Source organism: Juglans regia, chromosome 5 (assembly GCF_001411555.2).
Source record: "Juglans regia cultivar Chandler chromosome 5, Walnut 2.0, whole genome shotgun sequence".
Lineage (NCBI taxonomy): Eukaryota > Viridiplantae > Streptophyta > Magnoliopsida > Fagales > Juglandaceae > Juglans > Juglans regia.
Window position 1 is genome coordinate 14,408,029 of NC_049905.1, and position 22,171 is coordinate 14,430,199.

The window sequence follows — 22,171 nt, forward strand, 5'->3', positions numbered from 1 at the left end:
AATCTCTATAATAATGAAAACGAGGTTTTTATTCAGTACCATCGCTATCCCCCTCATCTATGTTCTCCATCCAAAAAGCGCCATTAATGTTTTCATCATCAGTGAAGGCCTCATCGTCACTTTCTTCAGCCAATTGCTCTGGTGACAACGTTGATGGATCAACGGGCAAGTGGTCTTCATTTACTCGGGTCAATGGATTGAGCATGCCTGGGTTAGTTTCATTAACATTACCATAGTTCCTAACATCAGTGTCACTCTCGTCTTCTGTTTCAACAACGTCAGAATCATCAACTTCATGCAAGTCCGAGGTCTTGTGGCGAATATTGTAAACATTCCTATTTGTTATCTTGTGTATTGTGTGCCAACTTCCCCCCAAAGTCGGGTCTTTTATGTAAAACACTTGCAACGCTTGGCATGCTAGAGCGAAAGGCTCATCTTTATACCATTGCCTAGAAGTATTGACACTCGTGAAGTAATCCCCAATGTGTATCCCCCTTCTCATGTTGCCAATGTCCCACCAATCACATTTAAACAAAAAACACTTACGCCAACCCATATAGCGTAATTCTATGATGTCCTACAACACACCGTAGAAGTCAATTGGCAATCCTTCATGGTGGGCATGAACAACAACCCCATTGTTTTGGGAGCGGCGATGCCCTTCGAGATCCTTCGTGTGAAACTGAATTCCATTCATTATACAACCGACATATGATGCAATTAGTGGATCTGGACCGCATGCTAATGCATATATGTCATCGGTCACCTCAGGAGGAGTCTTCGCATGCAACTCGGCAATCTAACATGGATATTTGACAAAGGAGAACATTAAGGAAGAAATTCGAAGGTTCTATAAAGGGATATGTTTATAAGTGAAAAAGGGAAATCTTACGCGTGTTTGGAACCACGTTGGGAATTGACCTTTGGTGCCTACGCTCGATGTTATTGGGGTCCTCTTCTTTCCTTTTGTTATAGTGATCACTACAAAAGCTAAATGCGTTAATAAGTTATCCACTTACAATAAAACAAAATAAAATGTTGAATTGGATATAGAGGGTGCACTTACTCTATATAGTCCTCAATCTCTGCTCAATTATTAAGGACGTACCACTCGGTCTTGGCCAAAAGTGCATCAGGTAATTTTTTTCATTCTTGCTACCCCTAACGAGCGCACCTTTTGGGAGAAAACAAATAAACTTGGCACTTGAGATGTTTGCCCAACCAAGTCAATGTTCCATTCCTCTCGGTTATATCTAGTCTCGATATCATTAAGGTACATAGAGAAAAATGTCAGGCACTCGACATGAACATATGCCTTAGCAATTGAGCCTTCTGGACGGGCTCTATTGCGGACATATCGCTTGAACTTACCCAGATACCTCTCGAAAGGGTACATCCACCTGTACTGAACATGTCCTGCTAGTAATGCCTCATCTGGAAGATGAATGGCAAGATGCACCATGATATCGAAAAATGCCGGTGGGAATATCATTTCTAATTTGCAAAGAATGATGGGGACATTAGCTTGAAGCCGTTGCAACACTATTATGTCTAGTGTTCGTGAACATAATTCTTTGAAAAAGGAGCAGAACTCTATTAAAGCTCCCCTAATATTGGGTCGTAGGTACCCACCAATAACAACTGGTAACAAATATTGCATAAAGATATGACAATCATGGCTCTTCATCCCCATGATTTTTCCTTCAGTAATGTTGACACACCAGGCAATATTTGAGGCAAAACCATCTGGAAATTTGACTTCTGACAAACGTGCAAAAAAACTCCTTCGCTCAGTTACATTTAACATGTAACATGCAAGACTCATAGAAGTATGATTACCATTATGCTGTAAATGTAATTCTTTTCTTAGTCCAAGATCTTCCAAATCCCTACGCGCATTGGCGGTGTCCTTACTTTTGCCTTCCATATTCATCAAGGTTCCCAGGATTGAATCACAAATATTTTTTTCAATATGCATGACGTCCAAGTTATATCGCAATCCCAAATCTAACCAGTAAGAAAGCTGAAAGAAGATACATTTTTTTGTCCAATTAAATTCATTGGGCATACGTTTCCTCTTCTTTGTTGATTTACCAAACTGCACGTTTGAGACCTCATGTAATTGCTCCATTAAAGCTTGTCCCGCTTTCATTTTAGGTTGGAGACGGTGTTCCTCCTTACCATTAAAAGTATTTTTTTTCCTTCTCCAACTATGATCTGGCACCAACCACCGACGATGACCCATATAACAATGTTTCGGCCATGCACAAGCCATAGTGAATCTGTTTCTAAGTTACATGTAGGGCATGCCATCTTACCCTTTGTGCTCCAGCCTGAAAGATTTGCATTTGCAGGAAAATCAATGATGGTCCAGAGCAATGCTGCCCTCAATTGAAACGATTCTCGTTTGTATGCATCATACGTACGAATTCCCTCTTCCCATAGTTCTGTCAACTCATGTATTAGGGGACGCAAGAACACATCAATATCATTTCCCGGTGCTTTGGGTTCGAGGATTAACAACGACATCATCAAGTATGGATCTTTCATACATGACCAAGGGGGCAAGTTGTAAGGCACAAGTAGCACTGGCCAAATGCTGTACGGTTTGCTCATGTTATTGAATGGGTTGAACCCATCACTTGCTAGACCAAGTCTGACATTACGAGGATCTTGGGCAAACCAATCATATTTGTTATCGAAGTCTTTCCATACCCTAGAATCAGCTGGATGTCTCATGAAGTTGGGATCATCAACACGCTCTTCTACATGCCATCTCATGGCTTGGGCAGTCTTCTTTGACATTTGCAACCGTGGCTTCAAAGGAAAATAGCGGAGGACTTTTTGGGGTATCCTCTTTTGGTTAGTTGTGCTTGAGGCCCACCTAGATGCATTACATTTAGGGCACTCATCTTTATCAGCATGATCCTTCCAAAACAATGCACAATCATTTGGGCATACATGTATCTTTGTGTAACTAAAGCCCAAACCACGTTATAAGCGGCGAGCCTCGTTATATGAGGCAGGGAACTGAGCCTCAGGAAATGCTGCTTGCAAAAGCTTTACAACCATATCAAACGACTTCACAGTCCAACCACCAACTGCCTTTATGTGAAGCAACTTGACTATGAATGATAGCTTTGAGAACTCTGTGCAGGTTGGATAAAGTGGCTTTTTTGCATTGTCTAGTAACTCGTCGAAATTAGGCATGGGAATTTTTGGAAAATCAACATACTGGGTATGGGCATTTTGGGAAAACAATACAAAGGGCATTTTTGTAATTTAACTAACCCACCTAAAATTGATTTTACGGGTTGCATGCATTCGGGTTGGGTTTTATGCGGGAAGCAAAGGGCAGGGGCTTACCGTGATCAAAACCTAGTGGCGGCTCGAGGCTGGGCATAGTGGCGACTTCAGCGAGTGGGCCACTATGTAACTGAGAGAGAGACAAAGAGAATGTTTACGGAAGAACTACATGCAGTGAGTGATAGGGGGAGAACGGAGAGTGAGAATCACGGGCGTGAGGTAGATGGACTTACGTGTGGTGGTCTGGGGTGTAGAGTAACCGAGCTGCGGCCATATGGAGTGGACGTTTCCGGCAAGGAGTGACGGTTGAAAAGGTGGGAACTTGGCTCTACAGTTGGCTCCAAAAATACTCTGTTTTGAGGGCTAAAAGCAGAGGAGGATGGCAGTGGCTTGTTGACTTTTCCAAGGGCAGGTCATCTAGTGGTTCTGCTAGCTGGGCAACGAGGCAGATCTAGGTGGTCCTTTGTGGTGCTAGGCCGAGGGAGGAGACGTGAGCTGGGGGTGTTGAAGGGTGAACGTTAGGTGGTGAACTGGGGTAGCCATGCTGCGGGACTGAACGTGGGACTGTGGTTGAGGGAGGAGATGTGGAGGAGCTTCCTACGTCACGGGTGCAAGCAGGGGTTAGACTTGTTACTGCGACGTGAAGGTTCCTTCGGACTAGTTCTGTGCTATGGGCTGGCGGTTTGGGGCGCATGTGAAGGCTTGCCTGAGCGACGGTGGTGGAGGGCAGTGATGAGTGGCTTGCTTTTCTGTTCTGAAAACCCTAGGATATATGAAAGGCAGTATGTGCAAGGCTGTACATGATGTGTATAAATAGACACAGTGACGTGCATGCGGAGGAAAAGGATGAAGTCGTGCATGCATAGGTTTGATGCGTGAGAGGAAGATTCACGGTGGAGGACTTGCGGCTTGCATTTTTTTGTGAGTGTATTAACATATATATAACCTGAAAAAAAAAAACCCTAGATAAAAAGGAGACGTGAATATGCATGTGAGTGGATTGTTGAAATTTATAGAAGAAAAATACAATAGGGAGGAGTTTTATTATGAAAATGACTCATGAGCTTGGAGAGAAAATAATTATAATAATGATGGACCCTTAATTTAAACATAATAATCTATCCGATAAATTCTCTAATGGCTTTAACTTATTTATTGAGCTTAAAAAAAAATAATTTATTCCTAAAAATATAAAATATAAGATCGGGTCATTACATTCTTCCTATGGTTGTGTCAAAAATAAGTAAACCTTCATCATCATATTTAACAACATTTCAAATGGTTTCCTTTGCTTCATTTGGTAGATGCTTATCCCACCAATACGAGGCATAATAGAAAATCATCTAGTTAATAAATCGACTGTCTCAGTTCAACTAAGACTATTGCTATTAACATAAGCATTTGTAAACATTTGGAGACATCAGCTTTATTCATGGTATTGAGAATTTTTTGTTCAGATAATCTATCAATATTCCATTCATAAAATTTATTAGAAGAAACAGAAAACTGTGTTTGAAAAAATCTTTCTTCAAACTGTAAATCAGGTGGAGTCGGTCTAGGATACCAATTATTTGTTAGACTCATTGGATTGGACCTTTTTGAAGAAAATCTGTTAATCCCAGGTTTCTCCAAATCAAATATCTTGAAAATGATTTTCAAGTAACACAAAAACTTTTTTTAGAAGAATCGGCATCAGATGTTTCTTCTGTTGAAAAACCAGAAACAACTTCCTTACCTTTGTTATTTAAAGCACTGGCAGAAGGCTGTTCTTTCTTTAAATTAGCGAGAATTTGATTAATTTTATCTAGAGTGTTGGCATGTTTGGTCTTGAGACCTTGCCTATTTTCTGGTAAAATAATCAAAGGTTTTTTAATAGGTTTTTCAATTTGGGTAGTTGAAGTAGAAACATGACTTTCGACCTTTTATTCAGTATGGTCCAATTGTTGACCTATGACATGAAGATTTTGATTGACAAAATTATTTTGTTCAATAATCTTTTTTTTTTTTAATAAAAGTGTTGGCTTTAGAATCAGAATTGAGTACTTTAAAGGGAGAGGCATTTATTTCTGCTCCCTTATGAGAGAAATAACATTTGTCTCTAAAGGAGGGTGGCTAGATTTAACCACAATCTTTCCTTCTTTCTTGAAAAAATTGGTTTTAACAATATTTAAACTAAACTTAGAAACTTAATAATTTTCAAGGAAATAAATGAAAAGTATGTGCTTCTGTAGGGCATTCATTTTTTCTTTCCATTTCCTTTTAACACGTAATTTTTTAGAATCAGAAAAAGTAGCATGATAAGATTCTCTTATCACTATTTTTTGCAAAACTATATTCACTATATAAAGTAATTAAATTATTTTCAAAAGCTCTATTAATCCCAATAAGTTGTATGTGATAAATAGGAGCAACCATATCTGAAGTTGTTGGGGATCAAAATGAAGCATCTTCTACCTTACTAGAAAATCTTGAATTGATTTTCTGTTAAACAGACAACATTTCTCATGAGTTTTAGAAATAGAATAGGTTTGTTTAACAGTTTTAACATTAAACTTAATCTTAAAAGTAGATTGAACCCAACTAGTTTTGTAAATAGATTTAGCATCAATTTTTGGAATACTCCATTTATTAAAATCAACATTATCATTTTCTTCGCTAGAAAAGTCATCCTCTTTAATAATATTAGGGGGCAAACTAGATTTAGAGCTAATGACGAATTAGATCTAAACATTTTGTTTATCATGGAATCAACCAAAACTAAACTTAATACTCACTAATCCTTTCGTCACTATATCTATTGCATTTTGTAACACATACCCTAGGGTCAACCATCTACCAACTCATGCCCAAAACGTTTTTTTTAGAAAAACGGGTCTTACAGATAAGATCTTTGGGATTCTTTACAACCACGGTGGTGCCAACATAAATAGAAATTGAACAAGATTAAGAAAGTACCGAGTAAAGGATGGGAGAGAACACACAACAGATAAGATGAGCAAATAAAAACCATGCCTTGTAATTCTTTAAAATTGTTGAAGTAGATGCCTCTAACTTTGGTTACGGTGGCATTCTGAAATATATTGTTTCACTAAGCTTATCTGAACAAATTGTTCGCTTCCATTCTGGAGTCTAGAATACTGCACAGTTTAACTATAGTACTATTAAGAAAGAGATATTATCCATCGTACTATGTACTTTTAAGTTTCAAAGTGATTTGCTAAACCAAAAATTTTTATTACTTATTGATTGGAAAAGTGTTAAATATGTTTTAGAAAAAATATGTTGAAAACATTGCATCAAAATATATTTTTATCAGATAGCAAACTAATTTAAGTGTATTTGATTTTAATATTGATTATATTAAAGGTCTTGAAAACTACATTTCTAATCTTCTTACTTGTGAATTCCTGCACAAAACATGAGCAAAAACACGATTTTAATATATATATATATATATACGTGTGTTTATATATATATATATATATATATATATATATATATATATATACACACGGCATTTAATTAATTGCCCTTGTTTGAGCTGGCCAAATGCGCATCATATGCGTGCATGCAGCTGGAATATTGGATCGTGTATTCCTCGCCAGCTCATGTAATTAATATGCAGTACTACTTGCATGGTCTTGAGTCTTGACTTCCAAGTTCAAGTCGTGGTATAATAAATATTTTTATAAATCTAGCGCTTCAAGTACTTCTTGGTGACAGATTCATAAAATAAAGAAGATATAATGCAATTAGTGCTTGGTGTCACATGCATTTGGTTTCGTATGCCCAACTTTGTTTAGACAATTAAAAGAAAGCATACTACTCAAACTTTTTTGTTTGAATTTGAAGATATTGAAATGGGACAATTAAGGTCGTACGCCAGGTAGGTAAACTAGTAGTCATGTAATTAAGAAGGAGAACGACGGGCGGAACAGTGGGGCAGGCCGCTAGACTACCCAAATTTATTTTTTTCATGAAAAAAATAAAATCAAGCTTTTGTGATTAATTTATTATAATTAAAAGATTATTCGTAACTAATTTTAATTATAAATAATTATTTCACTATAATTAATTAGTTGCAAATAAACAATTTTTTTATAGTGTCACCCCCAGCGTTCTCTCTCTTCTCAAATCTCAGTTCTCACCCCCGATCTCTCTTTCTTCTCACCTCTGATCTCTCATGTCGTCAGATACGTTCAGATGACCTTGCCAACGGTAACTGCATGCACAATGTACTAGTACTATATATTGTCTTGATCTCGTGGTAGTTGTCAAAATAAAAAAGAAAAATTCTTCTCCTCAGTAATTATTCACTATTTCATACACAATACCTTATAAAAAACACTCTTACATTCTATGGAAAACATCCTTATACCCTATGAAAAAATTGCAGGTGTGAGGTATGAGAGGAAATAGTTGATGATGAGTAGAATTCTTCAATAAAAATAAAAAAAATAAAAAAACTCTTTAGTCCTCTTCTTTTTGGCGAAAAAAAAAAAAAAAACAGTATTCTTGATCTCATAGTAGCTAGTATCTTTATGGCTCGTTTAGATAGTGAGATGAGATGAAATGATTTTAGATGAGTAGAATAAAATATTATTAGAATATTATGTTTTAATATTATTATTGTTTTAGAATTTAAAAAAGTTGAATTATTTATTATATTTTGTATAAAAATTTAAAAAAGTTATAATTATGAGATAATCAAATCATTCTCTATCCAAACAAGTCCTTAGCCGTCCTGTGTGGTCGATATGGTCATTTCCAGTTAGTTCGTGTATATATATATATATAGTAGTATCCTTAGCCCGTCCCGTGTGGCCGATATCATTTCTTTTAGTTCGTCTGCCCCTGATCACAACACCCGACGGCCAAGTGAGATATTAGATACTACTCTTCCGTTTTGGACAACATGCCGGGCAACGAGCAGAAGTAATTACTTCTGATCTTTTCGGAGCAAATATATTCATGTTTTTTTTTTTTTAATTTAGCAAATATATTCTGTTATGGTGTGGTGCATGAGTTTAACTTTCAATTTGGTCAATATTATAAAGAAAAATCATATTTTCTCACCAAAGTTTTTGTGCATCGACTGCATGATATATGGTCGTCTTGCTGAAGAAGAACATGTGTCGTACGTACAAGCTGCATTTGTTTCACCATAAAGAAATTTTCGTAAATAATTTCTCTGAATTTTTGGTGTTTGAAAAAGTGATCAGTAAATGGAAATTAAATAGTTTCAATCAATAAAAAATCAAGAATTCTATTCTGAAATTTGGTTTGAGTTTATGATCAATTTCTAACCGATTCCCTGATCTCTCGGATTTCCTTCCTGAGCTAATCTTCTTCCTCTTTCTTACCCTTTCCATATTTTAATTTTATTGAAGCTATACTAATATATTTTGAGATCTTTATTTTTTTATTTCTAACATGTTTTAAGTTTTCACTTATTTTTAATATGTATTAAATTCTTTTGAAGCTAAAACATGTTTTAGATTTTTTTAGTTTTCTAACAAATAGCTTGTCATGTGGCATGTCATGATCTCGTCTTGTTTTTCATATATGGATATCTTATATATGGATATTGCTTGTTTTTTATTTTAAACACATTATTAATTTGACTATCTTGATTTTCAAATATTCAAACGATACTTTCGTTTTGTTGTTGTTTTTTCCTTTAATAATTCAATTGCATGTTTATTTTCAATTGTATATATATTTAAGAGAAAGAATGAAAAAAAAAAATTGGAAAAATGAAAAATGCCCAAAATGTTTTCTTGTAAATAAATTATGAGAACGATATTCTTAGTGTGATTAATCTTAATATATTTATTACAAGTACATTATAAAAAAAAAAGTATCATGTTTCGCAGTAGTTTATGTTATGTATAAGTTATGATTGGTTTGCATTGTCACGTTACAATCCTAACTGAATTGTTTAAGGCTAAACTACATGTGTGCATACGACTTGGGCGGGAAATTTTTTTTTTTTTATAATTTTAGTACGAATGCTCAATACATTATCAAAAAATTTGATTACCAATGATAGTGCACGTCATGACATACATCTCCTTATCATTAATTTTATAATAAAAAATGGGGAGAATTAATTTGTGTATTATCTTGCTTTTGGGAGGAGTTGTACTACTAATTACTAAAGAGGAATTCATTGATAGAAGTAGGGATATCATGGATATTGAGTACTGATTTTCGTTAGTGATTATTGCTGCATTAATGATTTTGTTAGCTGGTGCTGATGATGATCTTCTATTGATCTATAATTACTACCTGTTCGTTCTTAATTTAATGTTGATGTATTAATTTGTTAGTAGTTTCAAAACAACGTGAATCTCTTAATTTTATAGAAATTAATTCTCAGGTACTTATGATCATCGCTAGCTTTCTTTGAGCACTTTTGACCAATTTTTAGGTGCCAATATCGATAGGGCTAACCACAAAATCGATCAACTCGATATGTCAATTTTATCTACATGATACGTACATTAATATTGTTTAATCTTTGTATTTTACAGAGCAGGTGGCTCAACTCGTGACTTACGCGAATCATCCCGACCAACCAAGGGAGCTCAATCGGGAATTACGAGTGAGCCTCCTCCTGCATGGGCTAAAACTCTGATGCAAGACATGATCAATGAGATCAAGTCATTGCTTGAGAAGAAAATGGCAGAAATGGAAGCTAGTCTCAAAAAAGCTTTGGAAGGTCGCCGCTAGGATTAAATACCAACCAGCTGTTGGTTTGGTATTTAATTTCAAATTAAATAAATGCATGAATGCATGATGTGTGTTTCTATATATGTTTGTCTTCATCTATGTTCAGCGGATCATATATATTAACGTTTGTGCTTAATTGGTTTCACGTATTAATTAAGTACCCTATCTACATATGCTGATATATATATATATCATGTTGCTATTATTATTTATTATTGAGTGGGAGTGTCATAATTAATTATATGGTCGAAAAGGGAATAAAAATAATGACTTAATTATTTCCCTCGGCCACAACCATAACGTACGTAACGTATATTCGCAAGAAAAGCCCGGCCACAAAAGGCAACACCAAGATCCCGCTGTAAACATCAAATTCCCCATTCCGCCGACCAAAGCAAACCACTGTAAACATCTCTCTTTTTCGTTTTCTTCTTCTTCTTCTTCTTCTTTCATTTCTAATATATGCATGTTTATATGCCACACCAAGTACTGCGAGTACTTCAACGTCAACTTGACTTCCACTTCCCTCTCCGTCATGGCTTCCACTCCCAGTGACAACCACCACTGGATGTTGCTCATGGAGGCTCCTCCACAAGTGGTAAATTCCAAACCAGAAGTTATTGCCACTAAGTTTAGACCTTAGAAAGAGTATTGGGCGGGTGGGCGCGCATGTTTCATTTTTATTTTCAGATTAATATGTCTGCTTTGGTTGTGGTTTTGAGAATTGAGAAGGATGCTCAGATGTACATATATCATGCTTATTGTGATACCCACTTCGGCTTTTACCGTGGCATTGATGAAGATACTTTCCGCGAGCTCGCCCGTAAGTTTCTGTTCTTTTAAGCTTTGTTGGCATTGATGAGGCTAGTTGCAGCAGAACGAATCATGATCTGTTTGTGCTTCAATTCTGCATCATATTGGTCGTTTAGATTTTATGCTTGAGGATGGGAATTGTGAAAGGTCGGTCTTTTTCATTGCTACTTATGACGTTCAGCGATTAATATATTGTAGGTCTACCCGAGGTTTTGTCGGTTAGGCCCGACCCGAATTATAGTTCTGTTAAAAAGATATATATGTTGAAATCCCTGCCCAAGCAAGCAGTCCACAATGGCTGCTTGCTGCTCAACCCTCAACCCTCAACGCCCAACTACCTATTGAATGCAACAATAAATGCATTTATACGTGAAGCAATGCATCTATAAATTGAAGAGGCTTCTGGCGAGAGAAATACACCCAAGGAGAAAAGAAAAGAGAGAGAGCCGAGAGAGCTCTGAAAGAAAAGAAGAGAGTTGAGTTGAGTGGAGTGTGATCCTCCTCCTCTGTAATATTTTCTTGTGTTCCACTATTTATTAGTGAAGCTCTTTTCTGTGGATGTAGGCAGTTGCCGAACCACGTTAAATTTTTGGTGTCACTGAGTGCATGAGTGTACTCTTTTATTACCGCTTTTATCCCTTCCGCTGTGTTGATTTCCCCAACAATATAGCTCTTCAAGTACTCAATCAAGTACTTCATCAAACGCATAAACTGGGTCGAAGTACTGATCGGTTGTTTCTCTGTGGGAGGAATTACTTTATCAGCTACCGTCCTCTTCCAATAAAACATAACCAAATTTGAAAGGTATATGAAATTGGGGTAAGAAAGAAAAAAGGGTATTAGATGTATCGAGGAAGAGAGATGCTCAATGTGATCTTTGCAACAGATAAAGCTCGATCACATTGAAAGTAATGACTTAATTACTGCCAAATTGCCGGGTGCTAGAGTATTCATGAAATAATACCTTTATCAATATGGTTTTGTTCGTTTGCTTTTAAGCATGTTTTTATTTTTATTTTTATTTTTTTAAAAAAAATTTATTTACTTATTTTTAATGCCGTTACATATTTTTTTAAAAAAATATATAATATTATTCAAAAATACTTATTTAATCATTAACTAGAAAAAAAAAATTATCGAGACTCTCGCGATCGGCCATTGGTTGAGACAAGTAGTATTTTTGTTAAATCACACTGTACGATCTTTATGAACTTTTTTTCCTTTTTTTTTAACATGTACGTCCTTATGAACTACTTGTCTACTGATAGTGAAACAGTGAAACAAGCCCATGAAGACTATTGATTCCAAATTTCCAATCAGCTGTGTACACCTGTAAGACCATATAATAAATGTTAGTGTTACGCAACTTTTATACAATTATTTAATAAGATATTATTTTTTAAACATATTTGTTTTATTTTTAGGGATGATGAGTCAGCTTTTAAAAATGCTTTTGCCATGTTGGAGCGATTCAAGTTTCAAACCTTCCCCTTTAGGGTAGAAAAGGAACACCACTGGTCCACTACCGCTGAAACAACGATCGCTAGTCCTTTGAAATTAACATTGACCCATTTTTCGGAAAATAAATAAAAAATTGCATAAGCAAAAGTAATCTCTCTTGCCAAATAACCCATGAATTTCAAAATAAACCCTAAAGTAATATTAATAAATATATATATATATATATATGTTGAAAATTTTCTAGTCATGTAGGTTATTAATTATATGTTGCCTTGAGATTTTAAGTGATATTCGTTAAATTAAAATAGAAAAATCAGTATATTATCATCATATATAATGTAATTTCAAATTAGGCTATAGGAGCACGTTAAAGAATCTTAAAAGTCTGTTTGGAAACATTAATGTTCTCAGATATTCTCACACTATTTTACCACTATTCATTATTATTTTACTATTATTCACAGATCAATTGAGATATTCTTGATATCCAAATAGAATAATATCTACCTCACAAATGTACCAAGCAAGGTGCATTCCGAACTACATCAAAGGAGCATGTGAAATGTATAACCTACCTCATTAATGTACAATGCAAGGTGCATTCCGAACGAGGCCAAAGGAGCAGGTGAAAGGATATGAGTAGGTGCATTATGATTATAGCATTATGATTATAATCATAACGCACATATTACATGCATGTAAAAAGAGTAAATTAGTCAAATGAGCAGGTAAGAGGATTTCAATAGACATTAACCTTAGTAATGCGCGCACTCTGCATAACACAATGCTTGCATAAAAAAAATTCATTGTTACTATTATTTTTTGTCTGATTGAAGTCAAGTGAGCAGGTAACAGGATATGATTAATTTGATGCCTTTCTCACCAACTCTAACATGCATATTTGCACTCGCGTCTTCATCTCGTACGTAGTAGTTGTCAAAGTAAGAAAGAAAATGACTCGTGAGTTTTTTTCTTTTCCGCAAAAAAAAATATATTCTTAATTATTCTAAACAGTAATATATATATTTATATTACTGTTGCAGCGATTACGTTACGTAGTAATTCAAAATCTCGATCTGGGGAACTACTCCTTAGTCTTCCCGTGCGGTCGATATCATTTCTTCAATTGTACGTTCGTCTATCCTCGACTACGTACAAGGTTTTAGACACGATGCAGTGTTGGACAATATGAGCGGTGGCAGTACTGCCAATGCGAAATTACTTCGACCTCTTTTCGGAGCAAATATATTCTGCTTTTTTTCTTTTTTTCTTTATTAATTTAGCAAATATGTTCTGTTTATAGTGTGGTGAAGTTTAACAATTTCCATAATTTCGTCTTAATATATTATAAAGAATAATCCTATTTCGTCACCTAAGCTTTTGTGCATCGAATGATGGTCGTGATTAGGCATGTGCATAAAAGGGCTTGGCCCGTTCAAACCGAAAAGCCCGACAAGGGTCCACCCGACTAAAATCGGGTTCAATGGGTCAAAATCCATAATGAGTTTATTTCATCATCTATCGGTCAAAACTGATCACCTGAAAAGTACCTAATCTGTTAACGATAGTGAGAAAAAAAAAATGGGATTGGAACTTCGTAGTTGGAGAAGAAATCCTACTAACGATTCTCACCATCAAGAAAAAATGAAGGTAAACTCTGAAAGGATCTTTCGGATCTGGGTTTGGGACTAGGATTTTTTTTCTCTGAAAATTTTCTTTGAAGGAATATCGAGAGAGCTAGGTGGGTGTGTGACTAAGCTGAAGGTCTTGAAGTGGGCTTTGCTTATGTTTCTCCTCGTTGTTCTCTTCAAGCACAATCTCCAAATCAATATTCAGTAGGCCTGCAACCCAAGCTCAAAACACCTGGCATGTGCCCAACCAGACCCAAGTGGCCCCATTTAAGGCACCAACCCTACTCGACTCGACTCGACTCGTCAAAACAAAAGCGGGTCGAAACTGTATGACCGACTGATCTTAAAAATAAAAATTGAAAATACTCCCCTCTAATTTTTACTTCATCAGCAGAAGGACCTTTACCCAGTTCATCTTCATTGAGATCAAACGTCATGAAGATCCCTTTGCCATCAAAATACTCCCCGTAGAAGAGGCCCAGCAACTCAATATTATGGCAAGGCTTTTCCAAAGTGTTCCCATCTCTCATTAGCAGGTCAAAAAGTAAAACCAGTAGCCACTTTTGTGATCTTGACCTCAACCAGACGAACTGGATATTAGTAGCCATGAATCACAGGTAGGACTACCACCATCCCTACCGCATGCACCGTAGACTGGAATCATAGGCAGGACTCTACCACCATCCTTGCTTACCACAATCCTTACCGCAAGCACCGTATTGCACTTTGACACAATAGGAATGCCAATTCTTCTCACTTGATCATATACACTCAGCGCACCATGAAGCCCCTTCCACATAGTAGTAGCCATGAATTTAGGAAGAGAAGGATGCCATACCCATACAGCCCAATCATCAATTGGCATTTTGATCCGAACACAATTCCATGAGCTTTTTGTGGAAAAAAACCCATCAAGATATGGGGTCCATACTAGCACATCCATTTTTCCTCCTACCCAAAACCTTGAAGATTTCCTCCAAATGGTTTGGACCAACCAACTTATTTATAAGCTCACAACTCCCTCCAATCTCCAAAGTGCATTCTTTAATTTTCAAGGACAGATTAGCAACACTATTGAGGTCATTACAAAGTGGACCATCTTCCAACCAAGTATCACTCCAAAAGGGTAAATTGCCATCCTTGACTCGTCATCTTGCAAACTGAAGAACTTCGTAATGCATCAAATTACCATCCTCCAAAAACTCGTACCCACTGAGGGTTTTTTATTTATTTATATATATAGGAAATAGACATCATTTCATTCCATAAGGGAGTTATATCTGTGACTCAAGTTACAAGCCAACCTAAAATCTGTTGTAAGCATTCCGTACAAAAATAACTTTGCGACGGCATTGTCTAAACTACAAAAGAACTCTCAAAAGAGAGTCCATCTCTGTATAAAACAGAGGTAAAGAAACCAATCACCAAAGTCCATCCTCCAAAGAGGAGAAGTAAACGAACACTGCTATGGACATAAGTCCAATAGCCTATTCCACTTTATATTTCCTACAAATAAAACCAACAAACAAATCACAAAAAAAAAACACCCCGACATAGAGTCGGAAATACAGACAACAACAAAAACACCAACAAACAACCCCAACAAAACATAATTGGGTAAACTAAAAAAGGAACATGTCAGTGGTGTGTGAAAGACACGCGCCATGCTGGGAATGAGCCATTCGGTCGGTCAAGCGATGCCGAAGACACTGGGCCCTAAGCTGCTGCGCACGGCATGGACGGAAAGATGAAACACGGTGGCTCGAGTGCGCTACGCATTTCCTTTAAACCTCACGTTGGTGCAAGATCGGTGGGGAGGTTTCGCCCAGTGGTGCGCGTGTAGGAAGATAGTCACTGGAGAAGCTCGAAATGACTAGCCTCCTTTATTCGGCCAAAAAAAATTGGAGAAAAACAAAAAACTCACCGGAGATGCATTGTCGGCGATACAGAGGGAGGAGAGGAAGAGGAAGAAGGAGCCAAAGCTCCCCTTCCCCCCAACTGGTATCAGACGAGAGAGGGTTTTTCTTTTTAGAGAGAGATGGTCTGGTTTTTTAGAGAGAGAGAGGACCCGAGCCAAAATCTTCTTGTGCCCATTGAGGGATTAAGTAAAGAGATATGAGAGTTTCTAACAAACCTGGATTTGAAAAACCGAACCCATAGATTATCTTCCGTGAGTAGCTTCCAAGCAAACTTGATATATAAGGATTTTTTTATGTCTTCTAGATTTCTCAAGCCAATACCCCCTTCTTTTATAGGACGACACATCCCCTCCCATGCCCTTCAATGCTTTTTTGTCTTCCTCTCATGGAGGCCCCAAAAGAAATTACTACAATACCGGTTTAAGGACTTTGGAACGTGCAAAATAGAGAATAGGTGGATAGGCATGCTCCCAAGGACATGCCTTAATAGGAGAAGTCGTGCCCCACTTGACAACAGTTTTTCTTGCCATCCTCCTATTCTATCTCTAATCTTCCCCAAAAACTCGTTAAAGTGGATACCCTTTAGCCGTCTGCAAAAAATGGGAGCTCCCAAATATTTAAACGGCAAAGAGCTTTCAGAAAAACTAGTAGATCGAAGCAACATCCGACGTCTAGCATAAGAGATATGCTTAGAAAAAATAATCAATGATTTTTCCTTACATACCTTTTGGCCCGATCATTTTTCATACAACTCTAAAGACTCCGAGATATTTTTTAATGAAGATTTATTGCCATTATTAAAAATGATAATATCATCTGCATATAATAGGTGAGAAATAAGAGGAGCGTCTCTATGATGATGGAAAGGTCTTATCAAACCTTGCTGAAATTTGTCTTTTAGCAATCTAGAAAAAATGTCCTCCACCACTATGAAAAGGATGGCGAGATGGAATCTCCTTGTCGAAGTCCATTCTTACCTTTGAAAAAACCCTTGGAAACCCATTCATAGTTATCGAAAACCAAGGAGAAGACACACAACTTCTGATCAAACCACAAAACTCCATAGAAAATCCAAAGGCACATAACACATGTAGCAAAAAACCCCACTCAATGCAAAAAACCCCACATGACACATTACCTTCATAGGCCACCCCTAGTTGGCCTATGAAGGTAATGTGTCATTTCCTGCGTCAAACTTATATTATCAAAAATGCTTCTCCTAGGAATAAACGCGCCTTGCTCCAAGGAAATGAACCGAGAAAGCAACGGAGAAATATTAGCCACTAAAATCTTAGTACAAATCTTGTAAAATACTGAACAAAAACTGATAGGGCAAAACTTCTCAAAACTCTTCGGGTTATCGATCTTCGGCATAAGTACAAGAGAAGTAGCTGAAAAAAATCTCGGTAAAGGATTACCTCGGAAAAAATCATGCACTGCCTCCACCACTTCCACGGAAACAAACTCCCAATAGAATTTATAAAAACTGGATCCAAAACCACTTGGCCCTAGTCTACTATCCGATGGAATAGAAAACACTGCATCTTTCACCTCTTGGATCGAAGGAAGCTCCATAATCTTCTTATTATCCCACTCAGTAATCACTGGATCAACCAAGTTTGATAAATTCGGAAGGCTACAAATATGATGAGAACCCAAAAACTCCTTAAAATACTGCACTACCCTCTCATGAACTTCCTCCAGATTTTGTCGCCAGCGCCCATCACTAAGCCTCATCTCCTTTACATCCTTAGATTTTTTTGAATTCAGAGCACGGAAAAATGAGACATTTGCCTCACCTAATTTTAGCCAACTTTGCTTCGCTTGTTGTGCCAGACAAGTTTCCTCTCTTTGTACCCACATATCTAATTCTAGTTTAGTAACCATCAGGTCAAGATCAACCTCCTTATTAAACCCTTCCTGTAGTCTTTCTTCCAGAGCCAAAACCCGATCCTCCAAGACCTTTATATTCTCTGTAGTCAGACCAAAAACACTTTTATTCCAAGCCCTTAAGACACATTTAAGAGCTTTCAATTTTCAAACAAGCTGAACCATACTAGCCCCACCACTCTCCACAAACCAAAAATGGAGAACACATTCCCAAAATTCTGAATGAGTCTCCCACATCTTTTGATATTTGAAACTAGAATAACCATATTTCGAGTTATCACTTTCCAACCATGCAATCATGGGAGAATGATCAGATGATAATCTAGAAAGGTATTTCATAGAGGTAGTCGAACACCTTAGCAACAAAGGGGTGTTTATCAAAACTCTATCCAATCTAGCCCAACTTCTTGAGAGACCATGATGTCCATTACACCATGACAGACTATTTCCAGCATGATTAATTTCCACTGAGCCAGAATCCTCCAAAGAATTATAATCAGCCATTGCCACTGCATGTCGAGGTTGACCTCCCTTACGCTCCTCATTATTTCGAATAATATTAAAATCCCCAACAACCATCCAAGGATAAATCCTTGGATTTATAACTGCAAAGATTGCCCATAGGATTCTTCTATGTAAATATTGACATTTCACATAAATAAAAGACATAATGCAGTAGTCATTATTTTCCTTTACTCTAACTGTCAATGATTGAGAGCATGTCTTCAACACATTAACTTTTACACCTCCCGCCCAGAAAATCCAAAGCTTTCCACCATTTGCTTCATTCGAAACACTACCCATCATTTGCATTTTCATTTGTAAATGACACATATGACTAAGGTTCAGTGAACACAACAATCCCTGGTTTATACATCCGCACTAATTTTCCAAGCCTCTTCTTGGAGGTACCAAGACCCCTAATATTCCAGAAGAAAGTAGGCTTAATCATAAGTTTAGTTTTGAGGGTTTGCATTTAGCCCTTTTGGAACTCCTTAGTTTAACACCCCCATCGACTTCTTGTTGATACTCACCTTCTTCCATGTTCGATAATGACTCTGGCACCTTCTATAAATGAGCTACTACAGTAGCCATTTCACCATCTGAAAAACCAGTCTTGTCACTGGCATTCTCCTCATCTAACTCCGCATCCTCAGAGCAATTTTCAATATGCATCACCTCCAGATGATTAAGAGCATCCTCCTGCAATCGCGTTTCCACAACCCTCATAGGACTTGTATTAACCACAATATTATTTTCCTCTTGTACCAGACCTTCAGAAAGTAGGGGCACACTAGAGACTTTCTCCTGAGACGTCTCCCCAGGCTCCTCAACAATTACTAGTATCGGCTCCCGGTTCTCAATCGAAGGGGCTTCATGTTGTATTTGGGCATCATTCCTAACACCATTTCCATCACTACAGCCCCCCTCCCTTTCCTTTGTTTCACTATAAATTCCTTCTGGAATTAAACTTGCTCTTATCTCCTTCACACTGCCCTCTTTCATAGAATTGTTTTGAACCCACTTCTTCTTACTTTGGCCATCTTTCAACTTCTTACTTTCAACCTTTTTACACATTTTAGAATTATGCCTGTGCAATTGAAATTTTTTACAAAATGTCCGCAAGTTCTCATATGATACTTCCTAATAACGACTAGAAGGCAATCGGTGGTCACCAATCCAGAATCCTGGAATTGGGATCTGAGCAGCATCCATCTCCACATAGACCCTAACACCATCAGTGCTTGTGGAAAATCTTGTATTGTTACCCCTTCTAAGATATCGAGCAATTGGCATAATCAAGTTACGAAGAAAACATTCATGATACAAGTTTGGAGGTAGAACTGGAAGAAACACCCAAACAGGAACCATGGAAGGCTCTTTCTCCTCTAAGAAATCAGTACTCTAGTTGAAAATCCGATAAGGAGACCCCTCAACATCGCAGACCTCGCGAGAAAATGCTTTTTAAAAAATCTGGTTCATTGGAAAACCTCACAAAAACGTTGCATGGTCTTCTCATGCTAGATACCGCCAGTTTCTTATCTAGACCCCATCAGCCTTTGATGAAAGAGCGAATCACATCTAGAGATGGTCTCTGTCGCATAAATTTCATCACTAGAGAGAATCGGAAAGGCTGAGCTGATTTTTCCATGTCCTCCCTCGAAAACATGATGCAAATCTCCCCATCAATAATCTTTGGTGGACGAGTCGGGATCTCCACCTTTGGTAGCGGAGAAAGAGATTGATAAACCATCTCTGCAAAGGAGCACAGCCTCCCGCTGTGGCGCCCGAAGAGCCCAAAAGGGGCTCCATTGCAGCCATTCGACGCACAGAGAGAAAACCCTAACAGAGCCAAAATGTTCCCAAGCCACGTCAGTAAGATATGTATATATATATATATATATACCTTATGAAAAATGTATCATATATATTTTCATAATAGTTTATGATATGTATAAGTTATAATTGCATGTGCATGCACTGTCATGTTACAATCCTAATTAGTAGATTGTTTGTGGCTAAACTACATGTCATGTTCGACTTGGGTGAGAAATTAATTTTTTTTTTTTTAACATTTCACGAATTCTCATGCTTTAGTGATCATCAGTTGAGTGATTTGGACACATTTCTTGCGTCACTTTGCATGAACAATTACTACTTCCATGCAGTGCACATCATGTACGTCATGCATATATGTCTCCCTATCATTAATTTGTGATAAACTAAGGAATTGTAATACTAAGGAGGAATAGAGTGATGGAACGTCTAGGGAGATCAGCATGAATATTGAGTGATTTTTATTAGTAATTTATATTGTTGCATTGATAATGTTAGCTGGTACTAATATTCTTCTATTTCATCCATAATTACCTGTTCGTTCTTTAATATTGATATTGTATTTGTTAGTAGTTTCAAAACAGCGTGAATCTCTTTTTATAGACATTCTCAGTGGGTTTATATAAACTGGAATAATTGGGTATAGTTCTTTTTTTTTTTTTGAGAGAAAAGATACTTCATATTAAAATCTCAAGAGGATAATCTTCTACATGTATTGAGTCCTTAGATAAATCTAGAAAACTTTTTGCCAAACAATGTGCCACTGTGTTGGCTTGTCTAGGAACATGTCTAACCAACCAAGAGTTGTAAGTGCCTAAGAGTTTCTTAATATCTTGATAAATGAAGCCCACCGTGCTCCAGTCTTCAGATCCACTAGTTATGCCATGCACCACTAGTTTTGAGTCCCCTTCGAAGATGACATTTTTCAGACCAAGATCAATACCAAATTGTACTACTCGCAAGGCTGCTAAAGCTTCTCCCAAGAGTGGATCGGGAAAGGAATTACAAGGGCTTCTTAGAGTTGTTGTCACAAGACCCAGCCAATCTCTTATTGACACCCCTATACCCACCCTGCAATTAATCTTGTCAATGGTTGCGTCCCAGTTTAATTTGTAGAAATTGATTGGAGGCTTGCACCACCTAGCTGTCCCTTGGATCTGAGGAGAGGTCCTCTGCTGGTTCCTTTCAATCTCTTCCAAGTCAGACATGCTAGAGGAGACCAGTTTTAAAACCTGTTGGGGGGAGGCAAATTTGGACTCAAAAATGAACTTGTTCCTTCTGAACTAGATTTCCTTAGCTGTGAAAGCTAAACTAGTATGATCCTCTGGTGGAAGTGTGGAAAGGAGGTTTGAAAGTAAATCATGAAAGGATGCCACCTCAGTTTTACTTTTCTGTATTCTCCTTGAGCTAATACTCCAAACATCCTGAGCAGCTTTACACATCCATAGAACATGAAATACGGTTTCTGGATGAATTAAACATATGGGGCACATTGGTGAGTCAATGATTTTCCTTTTGTGCAAGTTAACTCTGGTGGGAAGGATTTCTTTAGCTGATCTCCAGAGAAACATTTTAATTTTGATGGGCACTTTAAGCTTCCATAATCGATTCCAAAGGGCCTCATGTTTGGAAGTATCTGAAGCTTGTCCCTTACTGATATCATTCATTGACACTTGGAGATGGTAAGCTAATTTAACTGTGAAGAGCCCGTTCTTAGTACAGTTCCAAACCTGCTTATCATTGCTGTTACAAGGACTAACATGAATTCTGGAAATAATGGCAGCCTCTTCAGGAGTGAAAATATTTTGAACCAGATGTATGTTCCATGAATGGGTTTCTTGATCAATGAGAGAGTTAACAGTAGCTTCGAGACACAATACTTTGGGTTGGGACTGAGACTTGTATGATGTTGGGATAGGCAGTCATTTATCTGACCATATTTTCACTTTGGTCCCATTACCAATTTTCCAAATCAGGCCTTCATAGAGTAACTGTCTACCTGATGTGATACTCTTCCACACAAAGGACTCACCCCTTTTGACTCTAGTAGAGGAGAAATCCGTAGATGGAAAATATTTA

At 37.2% G+C, this 22,171-nt stretch overlaps 1 protein-coding gene and 1 long non-coding RNA gene across 2 annotated transcripts; one reads left to right on the forward strand and one right to left on the reverse strand.

Annotated features, from left to right (window-relative positions):
• Positions 1–577: 577 nt before the first annotated feature.
• Positions 578–3,210, reverse strand: LOC108992425. Its single transcript, XM_018966981.1, has 4 exons — positions 3,010–3,210; positions 2,182–2,928; positions 1,175–2,023; positions 578–799 (listed from the first exon to the last, which is right to left on the reverse strand). Exons 1-4 carry the CDS (start codon positions 3,208–3,210, stop codon positions 578–580), a joined length of 2,019 nt encoding a protein of 672 aa, XP_018822526.1.
• Positions 3,211–8,129: 4,919 nt separating this feature from the next.
• On the forward strand, positions 8,130–10,224 carry LOC108992440. The gene is made up of 2 exons (XR_001996316.2): positions 8,130–8,241; positions 9,843–10,224. It is a non-coding gene; the product is annotated as an uncharacterized LOC108992440 (long non-coding RNA).
• Positions 10,225–22,171: the final 11,947 nt, after the last annotated feature.

Excerpts from the sequence above, each read along its gene's own strand:
- LOC108992425 (XM_018966981.1), bottom strand. The coding sequence starts at position 3,210 with ATGCCTAATTTCGACGAGTTACTAGACAATGCAAAAAAGCCACTTTAT. Across the intron at positions 2,024-2,181 it reads GAAAAAAAATACTTTTAATG|CTTTCTTACTGGTTAGATTT; the intron begins GTAAGGAGGAAC and ends ATCTTCTTTCAG. Across the intron at positions 800-1,174 it reads TATTTGTTTTCTCCCAAAAG|ATTGCCGAGTTGCATGCGAA; the intron begins GTGCGCTCGTTA and ends TATCCATGTTAG.